Raw genomic sequence first — 23827 nt, 5'->3', positions numbered from 1 at the left:
CAGTGCCACTGGAAAGTTGAATTAGTAGCCTCCTAATATTTATTGTACAATATGTGTCTCCCCTCTTTTTATTGGCCCTAGGCCAGGTCAAGACCAAGAACGTTTTCCAAAAAGCATATTAATAAGGCTGCGTTTATTTTAAAACCATAGTATCCAATGAACTTAGCCTAAAATGCTTTTGGGAAACCGGCCCAGGTCATGTTCATTTATCTGTTTGACAATGTCATAGTCGCCACTAATTTTGGTCATTTTTGTAGTATTTAAAAAGTATTCTGATGTCTCCTGTCATGTAGGCCTACATGATGTAGAATGGCATGAAATACGTTTATACTGCCGCGTTCAAAATAACTGGACACTAGGAACTTGGAAATCTCAAGACTTCCGACTTCAGTGCGTTCAAGACGACTGGGAACGAGCTCCGACTGGGAAAAATCGTTTTGAACGGTTTTCCAACTTTGAATACCAAGTCGGGAACTCGGGCCTCTTTCTAAAGCTCCTTTCTAAAGCGACTTTCCGCCTTGAAGATCACTGACATCGTGAATTCACCTCGTTTTTTCCGAGTCCCAGTTGTTTTGAAAGCACCATAAAACACCACATTTTCGCGTCCATGTCACGAAACTGGAATAAATAGAACATTTGCAGTTAGGATGGGTTACTTTGAGGCGGGGCATAACTCGTCAGCAATCTTTGAAACGGGCTTCTTTCTCACTTCTGAAACTCTTCCATTCTCCCTAACATGCCTCAAGCAAGCATGAAAATAAACTGGTTCTGCCGGGGTAGGTGATCAAGCCACGCAGAACGCTCTTTTTGAGGAGTCCAGCCAGACTAGGAATGCGATACAGTCTCAGTGGGGAATACCGGTTCAAGAGAAGGACTAAATCATAATAGCCTAAACTAAAACCATGGATGATTAAGTTCAGGAAGAATCTCAGTTAAGCCATAAGGTTAGTTCTTAAAGTATTTCAGGAAACATATAGGAAGATAATGTGGAACATTTCTCTCTTAGGGACAGGTGACATTTACGAGGGGAGCTTGTCCAACTCAAGGTGTCCTAAAAAAAGAACGCACCCCCCCACAACATTACAAATATTTTCACATGACCCTCCCCTTGTAAGCTACTGTAAAATAAACTGAACACCCTCCCCCCTCATAGAATTAACTCAAAATAATGTTTACTCCCACGAATAACCCTGTTTTATAAACGTGGATATCGACTTTGCCACTTCAGCATGTTTTTGTGGCGCAATAGATGCCTTGCAGGGCTATGGCCAGAAGGTTGAGGGTTCGCTGACCACCAGAGATGAGCTCTCTATTCATTCCTGTTTCATTACTTCAAGATCAGAGCCGGTTGCAGACAATGATCATCTAGTGGGAATCAGAATTTCCACATTTTAATGCCATATCTATAATTATATCAAATATATGCAACAAATTCTCCACCTATAGGTTTCTGTACCAATGCACCACACAACAAATAAACAAAACATACTGACTTTGGGCACTTCAATATCATGGTATTGCACAATAAAGTCGGGGACTTATTTCCATTATGGTCCCTACATTTGTTGCAGTATATGCTATAGTAATATAAGGACTAAATGCGTGTCTAATTTACACGTCTCCATCTGGGTTTCGGGGGTCACCTTATTATTTAATTGTAAAGATTATTTATTTATTTCAGCTGTAGAGTTATAAAACAGCATGCCACTTGAATATTGTTGCTTTAAATCAGTGCTCACTCTGTCATAGGCTTTCTTTTTCTCCATCATTTCCATTCAAATTGCATCCAAAATAGATAATCCTGTTCAACATAGAGACTACCAGTGGTAGAAAAAGTAGCCAAAGATCATACATGAAAGTAAAAGTCAAGATACCTTCATAGAAAATGACTCAAGTAAAAGTGAAAGTCACAGAGTAAAATACTACTTGAGTAAAAGACTAAAAGTATTTGGTTTTAAATATACTTAAGTATCAAAAGTAAATGTACTTTGCTGAAATACACTTAAGTATCAGAAGTAAATGTAAAAGTATAAATCATTTCACATTCCTTATATTAAGCAAACCAGACAACACGGTTTTCTTGTTTAAACATTTACATAGAGCCAACACTCAGACATAATTTACAAACAAAGCATTTGTGTTTAGTGAGTATGCCAGATCAGAGGCAGTAGAGATAACCAGGGATGTTCTATTGATAAGTGTGTGAATTGGACCCTTTTCCTGTCCTGCTAAGTATTCAAAATGTAACAAGTATGGAATCATGTAGTAACCAAAAAAGTGTTAAACAAATCAAAATATATTTTCGATTCTTCAAAGTAGCTACCCTTTTCCTTGATGACAGCTTTGCACATGCTTGGCATTCTCTCAACCAGATTCATGAGGTAGTCACCTGGAATGCATTTAAATTAACCCCTGGTCGGGTGGACATCCAGCGAAAAATCCTATCGCCATTAGCATAACAAAATTTAATATATATTTTTTTCAAATAAAGGACTATGTTATATCGTTTTATAGATGCACCTCTCCTGAATCAAACCACGTTGTCCGATTTCAAAAAGGCTTTACAGCAAAAGCAAAACATTAGATTATGTTAGAGGAGTATATCATAAAAGTAGCCACATAGCCATTTTCCGACCAACCACATGCATCACAAATAACCAAAAAAACAGCTAAATGCAGCACTAACCTTTGACAATCTTCATCAGATGACACTCCTAGGACATCATGTTACACAATACATGCATTCTTTTGTTCGATAAAGTTCATATTTATATACAAAAACAGCATTTTACATCGGTGCGTGACGTTGACTAACTATTTTCCCTCAAATGCATCCGGTGAAACAGCGCTACAATTTACTAAATTACTATTCGAAAACATTTTTAAAATGTAATATTGTCATTCTAAGATTTATAGATGAATATCTCTTGAAAGCACCTGTAATGCCAGATTTAAAAATAACTTTACTGGGTAATCACACTTTGCGATAAAAGGTGATGCGATACTCAGAAAAATAGGCTACCGTTACAGGTCAGCGCCATCTTGGAACAATTGCATATCAAATCTACTCTTGTATACTATTGTCAATAATCCCTTACCTTTGATTATCTTCATCAGAAAGCACTTCCAGGAATCCCAGGTCCACAACAAATGTATTTTCGTTCGAAAAAGTTAATCCTTTACGTCCCAATAGCTTGTTCTTGTTAGCGCGTTCTGAAGGCTGCTCCAAAACTTCCGTCGGCCGCGGGACTCCTCTTTCAATAAAATGCATTTTTTTTTATTTAGGTTCGTTCAAACATGTCAAATGTTGTATAACATAAATCTTTAGGGCCTTTTTCAACCAGAGCTCCAATAAGATTCAAGGGGGACAATTGCATTGTCTTTCAAAACGTTTCGAAAGGGGAGGGTAGCCAGGGGCGCCGGCGTCATAATGGTGATGGCCCTCCTCATGTGACCACTTTCCACAGCGTCTCATTCAGTCAGTTTTCACAGTAGGAGACTCAAACCACTTTGTAAAGACTGGGGACATCTAGTGGAAGCAATAGGAAGTGCTCAATGAACCATTGCTCACGGTGTGATTAATAGGCAAAGTGATGAAGTTGAGTCCGCAATTCAGAATTCCACATCCTGTTACGATCGGTCTTGGGGTTTTGACTGCCATATGAGTCCTGTTATACTCACAGACACCATTCAAACAGTTTTAGAAACTGTAGGGTGTTTTCTATCCACAAGTATTAATTATATGCATATCCTAGCTTCTGAGTTTGAGTAGGAGGCCGTTTAAAATGGGCACAATCTTTTTTCAAAAATTGCTGTAGCGCCCCCTATCCTAGGCGACCGTCAAGAGGTTATACTAATAGACTATTAGAAGAGGGACACAAGCTCTTGTTTGCTGCATGTTAAATACAGCAGACAATAGCACTCACGGCCACGGGCCGGGGAGTTTGAAAGAAGAGAGAGCGCGGGATGGCGATAGGCTATAGCAGTTATTTGTTCAGAACCGTAACCCTCAATGTTTGTGAAGAGAAAAGAAAGCCATCTGCATCCTATTCTAGTCCTATTTTATTCAAGCATGTCATTACAATGATGAAGATCAGGACGACTAAACATTTAATTTAGGCAAACTGTTGAAAGCGAGGAAGGAATAAAGCAACAATGGAGAAAGAGTAGGTAGGCTAATATGCACAACATTAGAGGAAATATTATGGAGTATTATTGTAACTTTGTAGGCCGCATGTCCTGCACCAGCATCACATGTTCTCTACCAGGTTCATGGTTTGAAAGAGGTGCGTAATTCCAGTCCATATAATACAGTATAATACAGTCAACATTCAACAAGATTAGCTCATTGGAGCTTGTTTATTTTACTTACCCAAGAGAGCATAGCTATATCTATGGGCTTTTATGTTTTTCACTCGTACGTAATGGGCTGTAGCCTATCATAGGCTATGTGTTGAATAACGGTACAATCATTTGGGCTTTTTTGTATTTAATTTAGTGCTCATAAAATGTATTTAATGTATGGCTCATCAGGCTCAGGTAACATCAGACTTGAATTTTCATCAAAGCTCTAATCAAATCCAGAAATATGCTTTATATGCTTTAGAAAGACACTTCCAGTTTGGGCTGGAAATAACGGGTTACCTGTGAGAAAAGTGATTGTTCTCAGGGAGGAGCATTTTTATAAAATACAGGGAAAATATTCAACCCACACTCCTCCCTAATCCACGGCTATCCAACCTTATCAGTGACTGAAACTAGACTGTTACTCTTTGCCGCTCTCCATAGGACACATGAGATTTGACAATAACATGTTCTGACAGAATGTAAACTTTCTGAACTCCCCTTTCTCAATCAGTAGATTTCCATACACCCAGTTATAATATGGTAACATGAATAAGGATATTTTAAGTTAGAATCCAACACCACACCACAACAAACCTTCACAAAAGTTTTGAAACTTTGCTAGGGTAATATCAATAGTAAGTCAAGCCAGGGCTCCTGAGTGGCACAGCGGTCTAAGGCACTGCATCTCAGTGCTAGAGGTGTCACTACAGACCCTGGTTTGATTCCAGGCTGTTTCACAACTGGCTTTGATTGGGAGTCCCATAGGGCGGCGCACAATTGGCCCAGAGTCATCCGGGTTAGGGTTTGGCCGGGTTAGACCGCCATTGTAAATAATAATTTGTTCTTAACTGACTTGCCTAGTTAAATAAAGGTTAAATAAATAAAAAAATATATAGGGAATATACGTGGCAAACACAGTATTACACTTGGAACTTAATTCGGCCAACGAAAATGTCTCAACAGAAATAAATAAAACTATTTCAAACTATTTTAAACCTTCACATAAGTTTTGAACAGGCTATGTTGCAGCAATTACCAACAAAGGGAAGTGCCTACCATACCCAACAAATGACAGAAATAGGCTAATGTTATTTATTTTACATCAGACCTACTTATAACCTATCTTAAACAAAATACAGAGCACACAATTAAACATATGAAATTAAATTTAGCCAATGAACATTTCTCAACAGAATAAAAAAAATAAAAAAAGGTTTTGCATATTCAAAATTCTTGTTTCGATAAGTAAATAGGTGTACAATAATAACAATGATATACAATAATAATAATGATAAAACACATTTTTATAAATTCATTTGAGTTCCAAAATTACATTCTACCTAAATAAGGAGTTGCACAGTAGCCTGCATTTGGCCTTGGCAAAACGTTCTTCTCATCTTCCACTACAATTGAAACTAATATTAAATTCCCCTTGTAGGCTATTAACTATAGGCATACTCTTTTTCTTCTTATTTTTTTTTTACCCTTTTTCTCCCCAATTTTGTGGTATCCAATTTGTAGTTACAGTCTTGTCTCATCGCTACGGACTCGGGAGAGGCGAAGGTCGAGAGCCGTGCGTCCTCTGAAACACAACCCAACCAAGCCGCACTGCTTCTTGACACAATGCCCACTAAACCCGGAAGCCAGCCGCACCAATGTGTCAGAGGAAATCAATGGAAACAGAATGCACCTGAGCTCAATTTTGAGTCTCATAGCAAAGGGTCTGAATACTTATGTAAATAAAGTAATTTTTATTTAATTTTTGAATACATTTGCAAAATTTTCTAAACCTGTTTTCGCTTTGTTATTATTGTGTATTGTGTGTAGATTGAGGAAAAATGTATTTATTCCATTAGAGAATAAGGCTGTATCGTAACAAAATGAGGAGAAGGGGTCTGAATACTTTCCGAATGCACCCATTCCACTTTTCCAGTTTTATTTTGTGTTGGGTTACACGGGGACACGCATAATGAAATATTAATGTGTAAATTGTGACGTTGTATTTCGTATAACTATGCAGAATTGATCATAGCCTACACATCTGCCACTCTATAACTTTATTTCCATCTCTCCTCACTACCAAGTTCTCACATTGTGTGTACCCTCTCTTTGGGCTCTCTCACAGGAATCAATATGGCACACCGCTCTCAATGTTCCTCAGCCGGGGATGACCTCCTGGACCCCAACTACGTGCCTCTCCACTACCGCGAGGAATACCGGCTGGCCATTGACGCACTTGTGGAGGATGACCTGGAGGGCTATTATGAATTCCTCCAGAGTGCGGATGTGGTGGACTTCCTTTCCAGACAGGAAATTGAGCACATTAAGTGCACAGTGAAAGTTCCGTACCAGAGCACTCAGCCTGAGCTCCCATATGTGGAGTCTGGGGGAGACGGCTCTTCAGACACATACTGGCCCGTCCACTCTGACTTGGATGCACCCGGTCTTGACCTTGGCTGGCCCGAACAGCATCGCTTCATGGGACCCACCGAGGTCACCACACTGGTTAACCCCTCTGAGCCAGATATGCCAAGTATCAAGGTGCAGGCTCGTCGACTTATCAAGAATGCTCAACAAGTATGTCAGTTTTTTCTTTTTTGTATGGTTATTAGCAGAGTATACATGTTCCCAATTTTAGATTCTGTTAATTTATTGGCACATTGGACCATCTCGCAGAATTCTGCAATCTTTATGCACGTTTGCCATTGACAGAGAACAACAAACAAATTCACTACAGATGTAGGGTCTTAATTTGATCACTCTTTTGTTGCTGAGAATGTTCCTGCGCAGCAACAAATGCAAACTTGTAGTGTATTCAAAGTTTAAAAAGGCTTCTGAAGTTTGTAATTTCTGGTTTAAAATGTCAGATTTGATTTGTCCTAACAAAAATTGTATCAACCCCCTACAATTAATATCCATAAATGATCATCTACATAATTAACTTTTTCTGTTGCTTCAAGATTATTTTCCATATTCAATCTAAGTATCTAGTTTTCAAAATGCAATATTGACTTTACCTTTGATGTGATTTTCTTGTCATTTGTTAACAATACAATGAAATATCACTTAATCAAACTGCTCAAAACAGATAACTACTGAACCAAAATTATGTAGTGCGTAGTTAACGTATATACTGTAGTTCGATAACTGCTGAACTGTGCGTTTCTATATTTTTATCTCATAAATGTAGCAATTTGACATAATTTTATGTTCGAAGGTAAAACCAAATCATGTATGGATGTGGCTGTAAATACTACATAATTCTCTATCAGCCAGTGTGCTTCAATAGGACAAAGTGGAAAGAGTCACTATACTGTATGTGCTGTCTTTAGGAATTATAGTGTAGTGTACAATCCACCGCTGAAATACCTGGGGCCTCATTTATCAATATTGCGTAGAAACTATTCTAAAATACTACTTATGAACGGAATTTAAAATGTTCTTACGCATAGAAAAGGTGTAATTTATCAAACAATCCTACAAACGTCATACATACACCGGTAGGAGATAACTGTTAATAAATACCAATTGTTCTCAGCCTCAGTGCTTGTGCATTTCGAAGCGCCCCTAATTAACCATATACAGGTATGGTCAAAATCATCCCCAAAGTCTGTGAGGAATATACAACGCTGTACCATGAAATAGCCTACAACTGCGCAACCAAAAAAATCTATTTTTTAAATGTATTGTTTAGACTGAAATAGAGGTGCTAGTTTCAGAGATTGAGCTAGTTTCAGAGATTGAGGACAACCAAAAGGTTAAATTTGGCTCACTCAGTTGTGGCTTGACCGGTAAAAATAAAAACATAGCGGCAAAGAGAGGACCATTAGGACAATTCACGTTGCTTTAGCAATGGCAAATATACTTCAAATGAGTAGACAACACTCACCAATAAGCCATCCATCCTCAACAGCTCCCGCCTGTAGGCGTATAGGCCAACATTGCTGTTCTGCAGAATGAACAAATCGTGCATTCCACCTAGCCACCTTGCCACCACATTCAGCATCATACAACCTATCACCTGCACATTACGAGTGGACGGCATTTCTGTTCACATACAGTGCCTTCAGAAAGTATTCACACCCCTTGAATCTTTTATATTTTAATTATGTTACAGCCTGAATATAAAAAGGATTACATTGAGATTTTGTGTCACTGGCCTACACACAATACCCCATAATGCCAAAGAGGAATTATGTTTTCAGTAATGTTTCCAAATTAATTAAAAATGAAAAGCTGAAATGTCTTGAGTCAGTAAGTATTCAACCCCTTTGTTATGGTAAGCCTAAATACGTTCAGGTGTAAAAATGTACTTAAAAAGTCACATAATAAGTTGCATGGACTCACTCGGTGTGCCATAATAGTGTTTAATATGATTGTTGAATGGCTACCTAATCTCTGTACCCCTAAAATACAATTATCTGTAAGGTCCCTATGTTGCGCAGTGAATTTCAAACACATATTCAACCACAAAGACAAGGGAGGTTTTCCAATGTCTCGCAAAGAAGGGCATCTATTGGTAAATGGGTAAAAATGAAAAAAGCCGACATTGAATATCCATTTGAGCATGGTAAAGCTTTTAATTACACGTTGGATGGTGTGTAAATACATCCAGTCACAACAAAGATACAGGCATTCATCCTTGCTGGAGAGGAAGGAAGCTACTCAGGGATTTCACCATGAGGCAGTTACAAGAGTTTAATGGCTGTGGTACGAGAAAACTGAGGATGGATCAACAACATTCTAGGTACTCCACAATACTAACTTAAGTGACAGAGTGAAAAGAAGGAAGCTTGTACAGAATACAAATATTCCAAAACCTGCAGCCTGTTTGCAATAAGGCACTAAAGTAAAACTGCCCCAAAAAATTGCAAAGAAATGAACTTTATGTCCTGAATACAAAGTGTTATGTTTTGGGGAAATCCAACATAACACATCACTGAGTACCACTCTTTCAAGCATGGTGGTGGCTGCATCATGTTATGGGTATGCTGTTCATTGGCAAGGACTATCAAGATTTTGGGGGGGATAAAAAGAAACGGAATAGAGCTAAGCACAGGGAAAATCCTAGACGAAAACCTGGTTCAGTTTGCTTTCCAACAGAAACTGGGAGATAAATTCACCTTTCAGCAGGAAAATAATCTAAAACATAAGGCCAAATATACCCTGGAGTTGCTTACCAAGATAACATAGAATGTTCCTGAGCGGCCTAGTTAGAGTTTTGACTTAAATCGGTTTGAAAATCTATGGCAAGATTGGAAAATGGCTGTCTAGCATTGAAGAAGCTTGAAGAATTGTTTAAAAAATAATGTGCAAATATTGTACAATCCAAGAGTGCAAAGCTCTTAGAAATTTACCCAGAATGATCCACAGATGTAATCGCTGCCAAAGGTATTCTAATATTGACTCGGGGGTGTGAATACTTATGTACAGTAAATTAGATATTTCTGTATTTCATTTTAAATACATTTGCAAACATTTCCTTTTTCTCAATTTAATCCATTTTGAATTCAGGCTGTAACACAACAAAATGTGGAATAAGTCAAGGGGTATGAATACTTTCTGACGGCACTGTAGATTAACTCGTTTTGGGATGGTGCGTTTATGGCGATGTGGGTTCCGTCTATTGCGCCGTTCATATTTGGGAACCCATTGATGGCATCATGACAAAGAAACCCCTCTTGTCTTCAACCCTTTGTGCGATGAAAATTGTATATGTTCCTGTTTGTTTTGCTAATGACGTGCCTCTAATTTAACAAATGACTGATATGTATCATGAATTCACAAGATATGTATCATGAATTCACAATGGAAATACAATGAAATCGAAAAATGATTTAATTATTACTCTTACAATTTCACACATTTTCAACATATATTTTCCCCGTTCTATGCTTGACAATCAGTTCCCTTATTCTACCACTTGGCACTGTGTGTACGCATGGTCATGGCTGTGTGTAAGTTTAGGCACACTCTCAAGCAAACATTCATATTGATAAATCTCACACTTTGCGTGGACATGATCCCATGCATGGTTTTAACGTACAGATTTGTGCCTACGCATGATCGATAGGTTAGGCCTCTAGATTGTATATAACAATATATTCCACTCATTATCTGAATTTCATTGATACACTAAGCTGATGAATTTCAAGCACAGAGACAGACGATACTATAGCAGTTGGTGTGTAACAGAAAGGTAATAGTACAATAGTAATAGTACAATAGTAAATGTAGAATAATTGCACAGCATGTGATGTGTGTATAATGCCTCACTATTGCATGCTTTAACATTTGAAGCCAATGTAGGTCTAATGTTAGTGTGTCTGATAGTGTGCTCTGTGGTCCTCTCTAGGTGATCGCTGTGGTAATGGACACCTTTACAGACGTGGACATCTTTGCTGATATTCTGGATGCTGCCATGCGAAATGTTGCCGTGTATATCATTCTGGATGAACAGAATGCACACCACTTCACTAGCATGGCTTCCAACTGCCGGGTCAATCTGGAAAACATTCAAGTGAGTCTATGAAGTGATGCACTATCTTGAATTTACTGTATGTGCTGGAGTTTTCCTATTAAGATACATTGATCATTTTAAAAGGGAATTTCACCCTAGGGGAACCTCGGCTTGTTTTCATCATGTCCGAGGCTTTTCTAGGACAGTGAGATGTGTTTCACACATAATTGCCCAGGAGGAAGAGAGGGTCTTGGCTTTTAGTCGAGCAGCGTGTATAATGTCTCACTATTGCATGCTTTAACATTTGCTTTAACGTTTGAAGCTAATGTATATATTTGTGCCCACTCGGTGAACTAAACCATTGCAGAGGCCTAGACTAAAAGCCTACTTATGCTTGATCCAAAAAGGCTCCATATGGAGGGTGGTGACACTTGCGGAGCCTGAACACACATGGTTATGGGCTTAAAAAAAGAGGCACGTGTACCATGTCAGATATAGAGTTGAAATGTATACTATATTGAGTTAGCATCCCAATATTACACTTTATATACAACACAGAATCAAATGTATTTATACAGCCCTTTTACATCAACTGATATCTCAAAGTGCTATACAGAAACCCAGCCTAAAACCCCAAACAGCAAGCAATGCAGGTGTAGAAGCATGGTGGCTAGGAAAAACTCCCTAGAAAAGCCAAAACCTAGGAAGAAACCTAGAGAGTAACCAGGCTATGAGGGGTGGCAAGTCCTCTTCTGGCTGTGTCGGGTGGAGATTATAACAGAACATGGCCAAGATGTTCAAATGTTCATAAATGACCAGCATGGTCAAATAATAGTAATCACAGTGGTTGTCGAGGGTGCAACACGTCAGCACTTCAGGAGTAAATGTCAGTTGGCTTTTCATAGCCGATCATTGAGAGTACCTTTACTGCTACTGCTGTCTCTAGAGAGTTGAAAACAGCAGGTCTGGGACAGGTAGCACGTCTGGTGAACAGGTCAGGGTTCCATAGCTGCAGGCAGAACAGTTGAAACTGGAGCAACAGCACGGCCAGGTGGACTGGGGACAGCAAGGAGTCATCATGCCAGGTAGTCCTGAGGCATGGTCCTAGGGCTCAGGTCCCCCGAGAGAGAGAAAGAAAGAAAGAGAGAATTAGAGAGAGCATACTTAAATTCACACAGGACACTGGAGAAATACTCCAGATATAACAGACTGACCCTAGCCCCCCGACACATAAACTACTGCAGCATAAATACTGGAGGCTGAGACAGGAGGGGTCAGGCGACACTGTGGCCCCATCCGATGATACCCCTGGACAGGGCCAAACAGGCAGGATATAACCCCACCCACTTTGCCAAAGCACAGCCCTCACACCACTAGAGGGATAACTTCAACCACCAACTTACCATCCTGAGACAAGGCAGAGTAAAGCCTACAAAAATATCTGCCACGGCACAACCCAAGGGGGGGCGCCAACCCAGGCAGGAAGACCACGTCAGTGACTCAACCCACTCAAGTGATGCACCCCTCCTAGGGACAGCATGGAAGAGCACCAATAAGCCAGTGACTCGGCCCCCGTAATAGGGTTAGAGGCAGAGAATCCAAGTGGAGAGAGGGGAACCGGCTAGGCAGAGACAGCAAGGGCGGTTCGTTGCTCGAGTGCCTTTCCGTTCACCTTCACACTCCTGGGCCAGACTACACTCACTCATAGGACCTACTGAAGAGATGAGTCTTCAATAAAGACTTAAAGGTTGAGACCGAGTCTGCGTCTCTCACATGGGTAGGCAGACCATTCCATAAAAATGGAGCTCTATAGGAGAAAGCCCTGCCTCCAGCTGTTTGCTTAGAAATTCTAGGGACAATTAGGAAGCCTGCGTCTTGTGACCGTAGCGTACGTATAGGTATGTACGGCAGGACCAAATCGGAAAGATAGGTAGGAGCAAGCCCATGTAATGCTTTGTAGGTTAGCAGTAAAACCTTGAAATCAGCCCTTGCCTTAACAGGAAGCCAGTGTAGGGAGGCTAGCACTGTAATATGATCAAATGTTTTGTTTCTAGTCAGGATTCTAGCAGCCGTATTTAGCACTAACTGAAGTTTTTTTAGTACTTTATTCAGGTAGCCAGAAAGTAGAGCAGAGTAGAGTAGAACCTAGAAGTAACAAAAGCATGGATTAATTTTTCTGCATCATGTTTGTCAAAAGAGAGATCAGGGTCCAGAGTAACGCTGAGGTCCTTCACAGTTTTATTTGAGACGACTGTACAACCATCAAGATTAATTGTCAGATTCAACAGAAGATCTCATTGTTTCTTGGGACCTAGAACAAGCATCTCTGTTTTGTCAGAGTTTAAAAGTAGAAAGTTTGCAGCCATCCACTTCCTTATGTCTGAAACACAGGCTTCCAGCAAGGGCAATTTTGGGGCTTCACCATGTTTCATTGAAATGTACAGCTGTGTGTCATCCACATAGCAGTGAAAGTTAACATTATATTTTCGAATGACATCCCCAAGAGGTAAAATAGTGAACACAATATTGGTCCTAAAACGGAACCTTGAGGAACACTGAAATTTACAGTTGATTTGTCAGAGGACAAACCATTCACAGAGACAAACTGATATCTGTCCGACAGATAAGATCTAAACCAGGCCAGAACTTGTCCGTGTAGACCAATTTGGGTTTCCAATCTCTCCAAAAGAATGTGGTGATCGATGGTATCAAAAGCAACACTAAGGTCTAGGAGCACGAGGACAGATGCAGAGCCTCAGTCTGACGCCATTAAAAGGTAATTTACCACCTTCACAAGTGCAGTCTCAGTGCTATGATGGGGTCTAAAACCAGACTGAAGCATTTCGTATACATTGTTTGTCTTCAGGAAGGCAGTGAGATGCTGCGCAACAGCTTTTTCATTTTTTTTGAGAGGAATGGGAGATTCGGTATAGGCCGATAGTTTTTTATATTTTCTGGGTCAAGGTTTGGCTTTTTCAAGAGAGGCTTTATTACTGCCACTTTTAGTGAGTTTGGTACACATCCGGTGGATAGAGAGCCGTTTATTATGTTCGACATAGGAGGGCCAAGCACAGGAAGCAGCTCTTTCAGTTGTTTAGTTGTAATGCAGCTTGAAGGTTTAGTGGCGATGATTATTTTCATCATTGTGTCAAGAGATATAGTACTAAAACACTTGAGTGTCTCCCTTGATCCTAGGTCCTGGCAGAGTTGTGCAGACTCAGGACAACTGAGCTTTGGAGGAATACGCAGGTTTAAAGAGGAGTCCATAATTTGCTTTCTAATGATCATGGTCTTTTCCTCAAAGAAGTTAATGAATTTATTACTGCTGAAGTGAAAGCCATCCTCCCTTGGGGAATGCTGCTTTTTAGTTAGCTTTGCGACAGTATCAAAAATAAATTTTGGATTGTTCTTATTTTCCTCAATTAGATTGGAGAAATAGGATGATCGAGCAGCAGTGAGGGCTCTTCGATACTGCACAGAAGACTTAAATATAACAAAACTGTTTGACATGGAAACACCAGATTTTCGTTGTTTAAAACAAAAAATCTTTATTAATGATGAAAAAGAGGGTGCTTTTGGTCATTGACTGAACTAAAGGACTACAGCTTTCCTCATATTCAGTACGTAATTTACAGTTCAGAAAGGAAACACTACGTGTAAATATGTTTAGCCATTATTAAAGAATGAATAATGCAAATCTTGGCAACATAGGCTCTGCTCCTTCAGGGTAACTCCTTGCCCAAGCAAAGCATCCATATATAAACAAGCAGTGAGTGTGGTAAGCTATACCAATCCCCCAGCAGGAAAACAGAACCTAATAGGTGGAGGCTAGGGTGGTAGTGGAGCAAAATAAGCAAACATACTAGCAGTAGCAGCAAGTGGCAGCAGGAAGTGTGAGCAGAACCTGTCAGCTTAAATGGACCGCCAAGTAATGTAGGAGTGATTGTTGCTAGCTTCTAATTGGTGCAATCGCAGGCACTTGGGTTCCACTTCATTTCAGAAAGGAGGAAACACCACGTAGAAATATGTTTAACCATTTATTAAAGAATGAATAATGCAAGTCTAGGCGATATAGGCTCTGCTCCTTCAGGGTAGCTCACTGCCCAAGCAAAGCGTCAATATATAAAATTACCTACAAGCAATGAGCGCGGTAAGCAATACCAATACCCCAAAATAGCAGAACGATATCCCATACGACTATGTGTAGCTACGGCAGAAAGCACCGTTTAGATATCAAATAGACCAGCTAAAGTCACCCTACCATTACAAGACTGTATACTATGTGTGAATATTAACCATGTGTAGCTTGAGCTGTGCAACGTATCTCTTATATTTCTCATATGACGCATGGCTGGTTACCCTCGCTTGTGTTCTTCCACACCGATCTCAACAAATCATTTCTGTACAGACCTCGCTTTGTGCACGGGAGCATTGTGATGCTGAAACAGGAAAGGGCCTCCCATAAATTGTTGCCACAGTTTGAAGCACAGAATCGTCTAGAATGCCATTCTATGCTGTAGCGTTAAGATTTCCTTCACTGGAACTAAGTGGCCTAGCCTGAACCATGAAAAACAGCCCTAGACCATTTTCCGCCTCCACCAAACTTTACAGTTGGGACTATGCATTCTGGCATGTTGTCACGACTGACTTGGACTAGTGTAGAGGCGGAATCAGATGCAGGAGACAGAGGTGCTGGAGGCGAGTGTCTTTTAATAAATCGACACACACAAAAGGCCGTAAGGCACAGGGCGCTACATACAGTCTGCCTGGGAAAAACACATTCCCATAAAACACGAAAAAATATTATCACACGGCACAAAAGCAAGGGGCGCAGCCCGGTAAATCTTCTGACAAAACTGTCCGTGAAAATGTACAAATCACGTCCCACCGTCCTGAGTGGACAATAAACAATCCCGCACAAAACCCCAACTGAAAACACACACTAAATAAGCCCCCACTAATGACAGACACAAAACAGGTGCGGAACAGACAGACAAAACCAAAAGACACAGAAACAACGATCGGTGGCAGCTAATAGGCCGGCGACGACGACCGCCGAGCGCCACCCGACCGAGGAGGGGCGCCACTCTCGTTCGATCCTGTGACACGTAGTGTTCTCCTGGCATTCGCCAAACCCAGATTCAACCGTCGGACTGCCAGATGGTGAAGAATTATTCATCACTCCACAGAACACATTTCCACTGCTCCAGAGTCCAATGCTGCAAGCTTTACACCACTCCAGCTGACGCTTGGCATTGCGCATGGTGATCTTAGGCTTGTGAGCTTCATGAAATGGGTTTTGGCCATGGAAACCCATTTCATGAAGCTCCCGACAAACAGCACTTGAGCTGATGTTTCTTCCAGAGGCAGTTTGGAACTCGGTAGTGAGTGCTGAGCTGTTGTTTCTCCTAGACGTTTCCACTTCACAATAACAGCACTTACAGTTGACCGGGGCAGCTCTAGCATGGCAGAAATTTGACAAACTGACTTGTTGGAAAGGTGACAGTCACAGTATGGGCCATTCTACTGCTTATGTTTGTCTATGGAACATCTAGCTGTGTGCTCGATTTTATACACCTGTCAGCAATGGGTGTGGCTGAAATAGCCGAATCCACTAATTTGAAGGGGTGTCCACATACTTTTGTATATATAGTGTATCTTGTCATTGGTTGCCAACATCAATGTTGAACAGAGGTTCGCAAGGTACCGCCCTTGCTCAACATGCAAGTAGCATAACATTAAAGAGAGGACAAAGCAGTGTTAGTTTTGATGAAGACGATTAATGTTCCATTCTAATTCTTTCATCTAGGGGTGTATGAGAGTATGGTTAACATGTGAGTGTCCATAATGCAGACAGATTTTAAGAGATCATGCAAGATTAAGGGAAGGAACATTTAGTGTCTTTCAGACTGAAGAACCCATTAAAGCCATCATACGGACTGCCTCTGGAAAAGCGTAATGTAAACCCAACAACGTTGACCTAACATGAACTCAAACTTGAGCTACTGAGTGAAGAGCGATACTCTTTGATATGCATGCTCGTTGCTTCTCCGTACGCAATGAAGAGTAGGCGGACAGATGGATTCCTGTGCAGACTGCACGCCGAAGGGTCATGACGCCCAATATGAACTGAATCTCTGCTATCGGACCATGATAAGAAGGGCTACATTTGCTTGTCTGAAATTTGTAATAGAAAAGGCATCCCCGAAGACCATGAGAACCATTTAACAGAAATACAAAAAGCATCCTGTGAGGGTTTGATCGCTGATGATGAACTACTAATGGCAATTAACTCTTCCAAACTGGTAAATCTCCTGGCTTCGATGGTATACCAATCAAATATTTGCTCACCTACAGTTGAAGTCGGACTTAGGTTACATACACTTAGGTTGGAATCATTAAAACTCGTTTTTCAACCACTCCACAAATTTCTTGTTAACAAACTATAGTTTTGGCAAGTCGGTTAGGACATCTACTTTGTGCATGACACAAGTAATTGTTCTAACAATTGTTTACAGACAGATTATTTCACTTATAATTCACTGTATCACAATTCCAGTGGGTCAGAAGTTTACATACACTAAGTTGACTGTGCCTTTAAACAGCTTGGAAAATTCCAGAAAATGATGTCATGGCTTTAGAAGCTTCTGATAGGCTAATTGACATAATTTGAGTCAATTGGAGGTGTACCTGTGGATGTATTTCAAGGCCTACATTCAAACCCAGTGCCTCTGCTTGACATCATGGGAAAATCAAAAGACCTCAGAAAAAAAATTGTAGACCTCCACAAATCTGGTTCATCCTTGGGAGCAATATCCAAATGCCTGAAGGTACCACGTTCATCTGTACAAACAATAGTACCCAAGTATAAACACCATGGGACCACGCAGCCATTATACTGCTCAGGAAGGAGACGCGTTCTGTCTCCTAGAGATGAACGTACTTTGGTGCGAAAAGTGCAACTCAATCCCAGAACAACAGCAAAGGACCTTGTGAAGATGCTGGAGGAAACAGGTACAAAAGTATCTATATCCACAGGTAAACGAGTCCTATATCGACATAATCTGAAAAGCCGCTCAGCAAGGAAGAAGCCACTGCTCCAAAACAGCCATAAAAAAGTCAGAATACGGTTTGCAACTGCACATGGGATAAAGATCGTACTTTTTGGAGAAATGTCTTCTGGTGTGATGGAACAAAAATAGAACTGTTTGGCCATAATTACCATCGTTATGTTTGGAGGAAAAAGGGGGAGGCTTGCAAGCCGAAGAACACCATCCCAACCGTGAAGCACAGGGGTGGCAGCATCATTTTGTGGGGCTGCTTTGCTGCAGGAGGGACTGGTGCACTTCACAAAATAGATGGCATCATGAGGGCGGAAAATGATGTGGATATATTGAAGCAACATCTCAAGACATCAGTCAGGAAGTTAAAGCTTGGTCGCAAATGGGTCTTCCAAATGGACAATGACCCCAAGCATACTTCCAAAGTTGTGGCAAAATGGCTTAAGGACAACAAAGTCAAGGTGTTGGAGTGGCCATCACAAAGCCTCAATCCCATAGAAAATTTGTGGGCAGAACTGAAAAAGTGTGTGCAAGCAAGTAGGCCTACAAACCTGACTCAGTTACACCAGCTCTGTCAGGAGGAATGGGCCAAATTTCACCCAACCTATTGTGGGAAGCTTGTGTAAGGCTACCTGAAACGTTTGACCCAAGTTAAACAATTTAAAGGCAATGCTACCAAATACTAATTGAGTGTATGTAAACTTCTGACCCACTGGGAATGTGATGAATGAAATAAAATCTGAAATAAATCATTCTCTCTTCTATTATTCTGACATTTCACATTCTAAAATAAAGTGGTGATCCTAACAAATATTTTCTAGGATTAAATGTCAGGAATTGTGAAACTGAGTTTAAATGTATTTGGCTAAGGTGTATGTAAACTTCTGACTTCAACTGTACTTACATTTTTCATTTGAACAGGGGGAACTATCAACAACCCAGAGATAGGGACTGATTACATTACTATTGAAGTAGGAGCAAATGTCAATATAAAAGTCCTGTACACCTCAAAATTGGAGACGCCTCACTTTGTGCTGTGACACCCGTATTCTGTCAAAATGTTTAGCATTTACAATGAAGAAAGTAATAACAAAATTATTCAAAGTGAGCAGTCTGGCTTTACTGAAGTTCGTTACATTGTTGACAATATTCATTGTTTTATGGAAAACTTTAGGGTCCGACAAGGGGATCCAGTTTCACCTTTTTTTATTTTATAACTTTTTTTATCCCCTTTTTCTCCCCAATTTTAATCTTGTCTCATGGCTGCAACTCCTCAACGGGCTAGGGTCAAGTCATGCGTCCTCCGAAACATGACTTGTCAAACCGCACTTCTTAACACTGGCCTGCTTAACCCGGAAGGCAGCCGCACCAATGTGTCAGAGGAAACACGGTTCACCTGACGACCGGGGTCAGCCTACAGGCGCCCAGCCCGCCACAAGGAGTTGCTAGAGCGCAGTGAGCCAAGTAAAGCCCCCGGCCAAACCCTCCCCTAACCCGGGCCAATTTTGCCCTATTGAACTCCCGATCACGGCCGGTTGTGATACAGCCCGGGATCGAACCAGGGTGTGTAGCGACGCCTTAGACCGCTGCGCCGTCAGAATCAGGAACAATTCTAATGTAGTAGGTCTGAGTATCAATGGTCTTATAACCGAAATGTCCATATATGCAGATGATACAACAATCATCAATAGATGCTCTTATTGGAAATTTTAATAACTTTTTTAAACCAAATTATGAGAAATGCATTTTGAGAGTGGGTTCCTTAAGAAAGTCCAACTATTCTTTTCCGTGTTGTGTACCAATTAAGTGGAGCAACGGCCCAGTGGACATGCTTGGCATCCACATTCCAAAGAGAATGAAGGATCTTGTAAAGGAGAACTTTGATTTGAAACTAGCCAAGATTGACAAAATACTATTGCTGTGGAAAGGTTAAGCTTTGTATTTATATGGCAGAGTGACATTGATAAACACCTTAATTGTCTCTCAGTTCAGCTATCTCTTCCTGTCACTTCCATCGCCAGATAAGGTTTTCTTTAAGCAGTTTGAAGCCATGATCTTTAATATTATAGGGAATGGTAAACCAGAAAAGGTCCAAAGTAAATATATCTAATCCGTACAACAATGGAAGGCTGAATTGTAGGAATATTGAATATTTAATCAATCTCTGAAAGCCTCATGGATGCAAAAACAATATGTAAATACGAGTAAAATCTTAGAAAAGACAAACCCACTTTTCAATTCCAAAATGATAAATTTATACAAATTAACTCTTTGCACTTCATTTGGTACCTGCATGATATCTTAATAGACATATCCCTAATTCTTCAAAGAGTCAATAAAAGCTTGGTTGCATCTTCAATATAATCCCCCAGAAAAAAATTGCAGATTTTCAGAGCCAAATCACATGATTCATTTAAAATATACTGATGAATAAATACAAATGAAACATAGAGTGTGTTTCTGGAAAAGGGGATCTTATTTTGAAATGATATCATTGATAGTAATGGGAATTGTATTTTATCTGAAACACTGCATGCTGTGTGGGAACATACTCTATGTACAAGTCATAATTACAATCAGTTACTGGCAGCAATTCAAGCAGAATGGAAGAAAAAATGAAGGGGAAGAAAATTAAATCTCACAGATGGTTAACTATAGATAATATTAATAAAGACATGTACCATTTACATTTGGAAAACAACAAATTGGTTGCCATCCCACTCAAATTCCACTCTTACTGTGATTTTTTCTTTTTTCTTTTATTTAACCTTTATTTAACAAGGCAAGTCAGTTAACAACAAATTATTATTTACAATGACGGCCTAGGAACAGTGGGTTAACTGCCTTGTTCAGGGGCAGAACGACAGATTTTTACCTTGTCAGCTCAGGGATTCAATCTAGCAATCTTTCAGCTGCCGCCCCAAAAGAAGAGCAGTTTGATACTCCCATCCCCTGGAAAAAGGTTTTTGGTTTTATTTATAAAACAACCTTAGACTCCACAATCCGAATGTTTCAGTTGAAGATATTGTATAATGTTCTGGCTACTAACAGCATGTTACAAATATGGGGCATCGAAGAGGATTTGTTACATATTTTCTGGTATTGCCCCATAGTTGCAAACACTTGGGCAAAAGTACAAGAGTGGTTACTCCCTGTTTTACACGATTTTGTTATCTCTCCACAAACAGTTATATTGGGTGACTGTAGGGACAGATGCAACCCAATATACGATCCCTTGATTCTGCTGGGGAAGGTTTTGATATTTAAAACTCAGAAAACAAATATGTTAGTATTGGATTCTTTCAAAATAACTGTCAAACACCATTATACACTAGAATGATTGATTGCAAAAGAAAGTGGGAGGTCTCAAGATTTTACTGATAATTGGGACCAAATAACACATCAAGAGGGATGGTGCTGATTTCATATATACTGAACAAAAATATAAATGCAAAATGTAAAGTGTCGGTCCCATGTTTCATGAGCTGAAATAAAAGATCCCAGAAATGTTGTATACAAACAAAAATCTTATTTCACTCAAATTTTGTGCACACATTTGTTTACATACCTGTTAGTGAGCATTTCTCATTTGACAAGATAATACACCTACCTGACAGGTGTGGCATATCAAGAAGCTGATTAAACAACATGATCATTACACAGGTGCACTTTGTGCTGGGGACAATAAAAAGCCACTCTAAAATGTGCAGTTTTGTCACACAACACAATGCCACAGATGTCTCAAGTTTTGAATAAGTGTTCAATTGGCATGCTGACTGCAGGAATGTCCACCAGAGCTGTTGCCAGAGAATATAGTGTTAATTTCTCTACCATAAGCCGCCTCCAACATTGTTATAGAGAATTTGGCAGTACATCCAACCGGCTTCACAACCGCAGACCACGTGTAGCCACGCCAGCTCAGGACCTCCACATCTGGCATCTTCATCCTCTGGAACTAGCCACTCATACAGCTGATAAAGCCCTTTTGTGGGAATAAACTAATTCTTATTGGCTGAGCCTGGCTCACCGGTGGGTGGGCCTTGCTCCCAAGTGGGTGGCCCTTTTCCCTCTCAGGACCACCCATGACATGCTTTTGTATACAGTATATAGTGTATCTGTGACCAACATATGCATATCTGTATTCCCAGTCAAGTGAACTCCATAGATTAGGGCCTAATGTAACTCCAATAAAATCATTGAAATTGTTGCATGTTGCGTTTATATTTTAGTTCAGTATACAAAGGGAAGGGGCTCCTGATCGCCAGTCATATGACAATGCTAGTTGGTTTTTGTTTGTTGTTGTATTTATAGTTTATAGTAATTTCTGTTTATGTCCCTTTGTAGTTTGTTAGCGTAATTGTTTGTTTGTTTGCTTTTGTGTGTCTATGTGTGTCTATATAATGATCAGAGACAAGCGCAGGAATACGTAATAGGGGGTTTTATTTTCTCCACCCAAACAAAAGAGCGAGGTGTAAACCTCTAAATAATAATACACGGGACATATATACACATACTTATCAGAGGGAATGGGAACAAGGTATGCGTAATGAGACAAGACAGTCCAGGGTTGGTGGTAATGAATCCAGTTCAGTGATGCCTGGAAGGCCGGTGATGTAGACCTCCGGAACTGGTCTACGTCACCGCCCCCCCCCCCCCCCTCCCTCGACACGCTGGCAGTGGGACGACACCGGCCTCGGAGACGACCACAGGGACGTGGTGCGGGTCGGTCAGGGCGCAGATGGTGAAAATCTCTGGTCAGCGAAACGTCCAGGATGTCCACCGCAGGAACCCAGGACCGTTCATCTGGGCCGTACCCCTCCCTGTCGATGAGGTACTGGAGACGCCCCGCCCGACGCCTTGAATCCAGGACTTCACGGACCGAGTAAGCCGGACCTCCCTCGATGTCCAGAGAAGGAGGCGGGCGTCACTGGGTCCAGCCTCAGCGTGATGACCAGGCACCACAGGCCTGAGGATAGATGCATGAAAAGTCGGGTTAATGCGGTAATCAGCAGGGAGTTGCAAATGGTACGTTACCTCATTAACCCTCCTCAGGACTTTAAACGGCCCCATAAACCGTGGGCTCAGCTTCCGGCAGGGCAGGCGGAGGGGCAGGTTCCAGTTGGAGAGCCAGACTCGGTCACCTGGAGAGAAGACGCGCCTCACTGCGGTGGCGGTTGGCCTGTCCCTTGTGCCGACACACAGCCCGCTGGAGACGAGTGTGCACAGCGTTCCAGTTCTCCTCAGCGTGCTGAAACCACTCAACCACCGCAGGGGCCTCGGTCTGGCTGATACCCCAGCATGCACTGGAAAAGAGTGAGGTTAGTGGAGGAGTGGCGGAGGGAATTCTGCGCGTACTCAGACCAAGGTAGAAAATCCGCCCACTCCCCTGGCCGGTCCTGACAGTAACACCCCAGGAACCTGCCCACTTCCTGATTGACCCTCTCCACCTGCCTATTAGCAGGTGAGACTGACCTTGACCCCCTGGCGTACCATGAACGCTTTCCATACGCATGAGGTTTACTGACGGCCACGATCTGACACAATGTCCTCTGGGATCCCGTAGTGCCAAAAGACGTGCGTAAAAAAAAGCCTTGGCAGTTTGCATGGCCGACGGGAGCCCAGGCAGAGGAAGGAGGTGACAAGCTTTCGAAAACCAGTCCACAACGACGAGAATGGTGGTGTTCCCCTGGAAGGGCGGAAGGGCAGTGACAATGTCCAACGAGAGATGAGACCAGGGTCGTTGTGGAACCAGCAAGGGAAGGAGCTTTCCATTAAGGAGGTGTCTGGGTGTCTTTGACTGGGCACAGATGGAGCAGGAAGAGAAGTAAACCCGGGCGTCCGTAGCCAAGGTGGGCCACCAGTACTTTTCAGTCAGGCAGGCGATGATACGGCTTATCCCAAGATGATCCGACACAGGTGCCGTGTGCCCCCAGGTCAGGAGGCAGTCCCGCACACCCGT

At 41.3% G+C, this 23827-nt stretch overlaps 1 protein-coding gene across 6 annotated transcripts in view; it reads left to right on the top strand.

Moving 5' to 3' along the window:
• The window catches only part of fam83ha (family with sequence similarity 83 member Ha), a 67752-nt gene that overhangs the window by 328 nt on the left and 43597 nt on the right, over positions 1-23827 (top strand). Inside the window, exons 1-3 of one of the 6 annotated variants that reach the window (XM_029753258.1) lie at positions 473-776; positions 6473-6924; positions 10703-10867. In XM_029753258.1, the coding sequence (XP_029609118.1) occupies positions 737-776; positions 6473-6924; positions 10703-10867 (657 nt within the window). In that variant the 5' untranslated portion in view covers positions 473-736. Of the gene's footprint in view, positions 1-472; positions 945-6472; positions 6925-10702; positions 10868-23827 lie in introns of those variants that run through there. The other 5 variants (XM_029753259.1, XM_029753255.1, XM_029753254.1 and 2 more) reach the window with 5 other exon arrangements.

This window comes from Salmo trutta, chromosome 5 (assembly GCF_901001165.1).
Source record: "Salmo trutta chromosome 5, fSalTru1.1, whole genome shotgun sequence".
Taxonomy (NCBI): domain Eukaryota; kingdom Metazoa; phylum Chordata; class Actinopteri; order Salmoniformes; family Salmonidae; genus Salmo; species Salmo trutta.
Note: the sequence above shows the minus strand (reverse complement) of the source record. Positions and strands in the feature narration are given on the sequence as shown.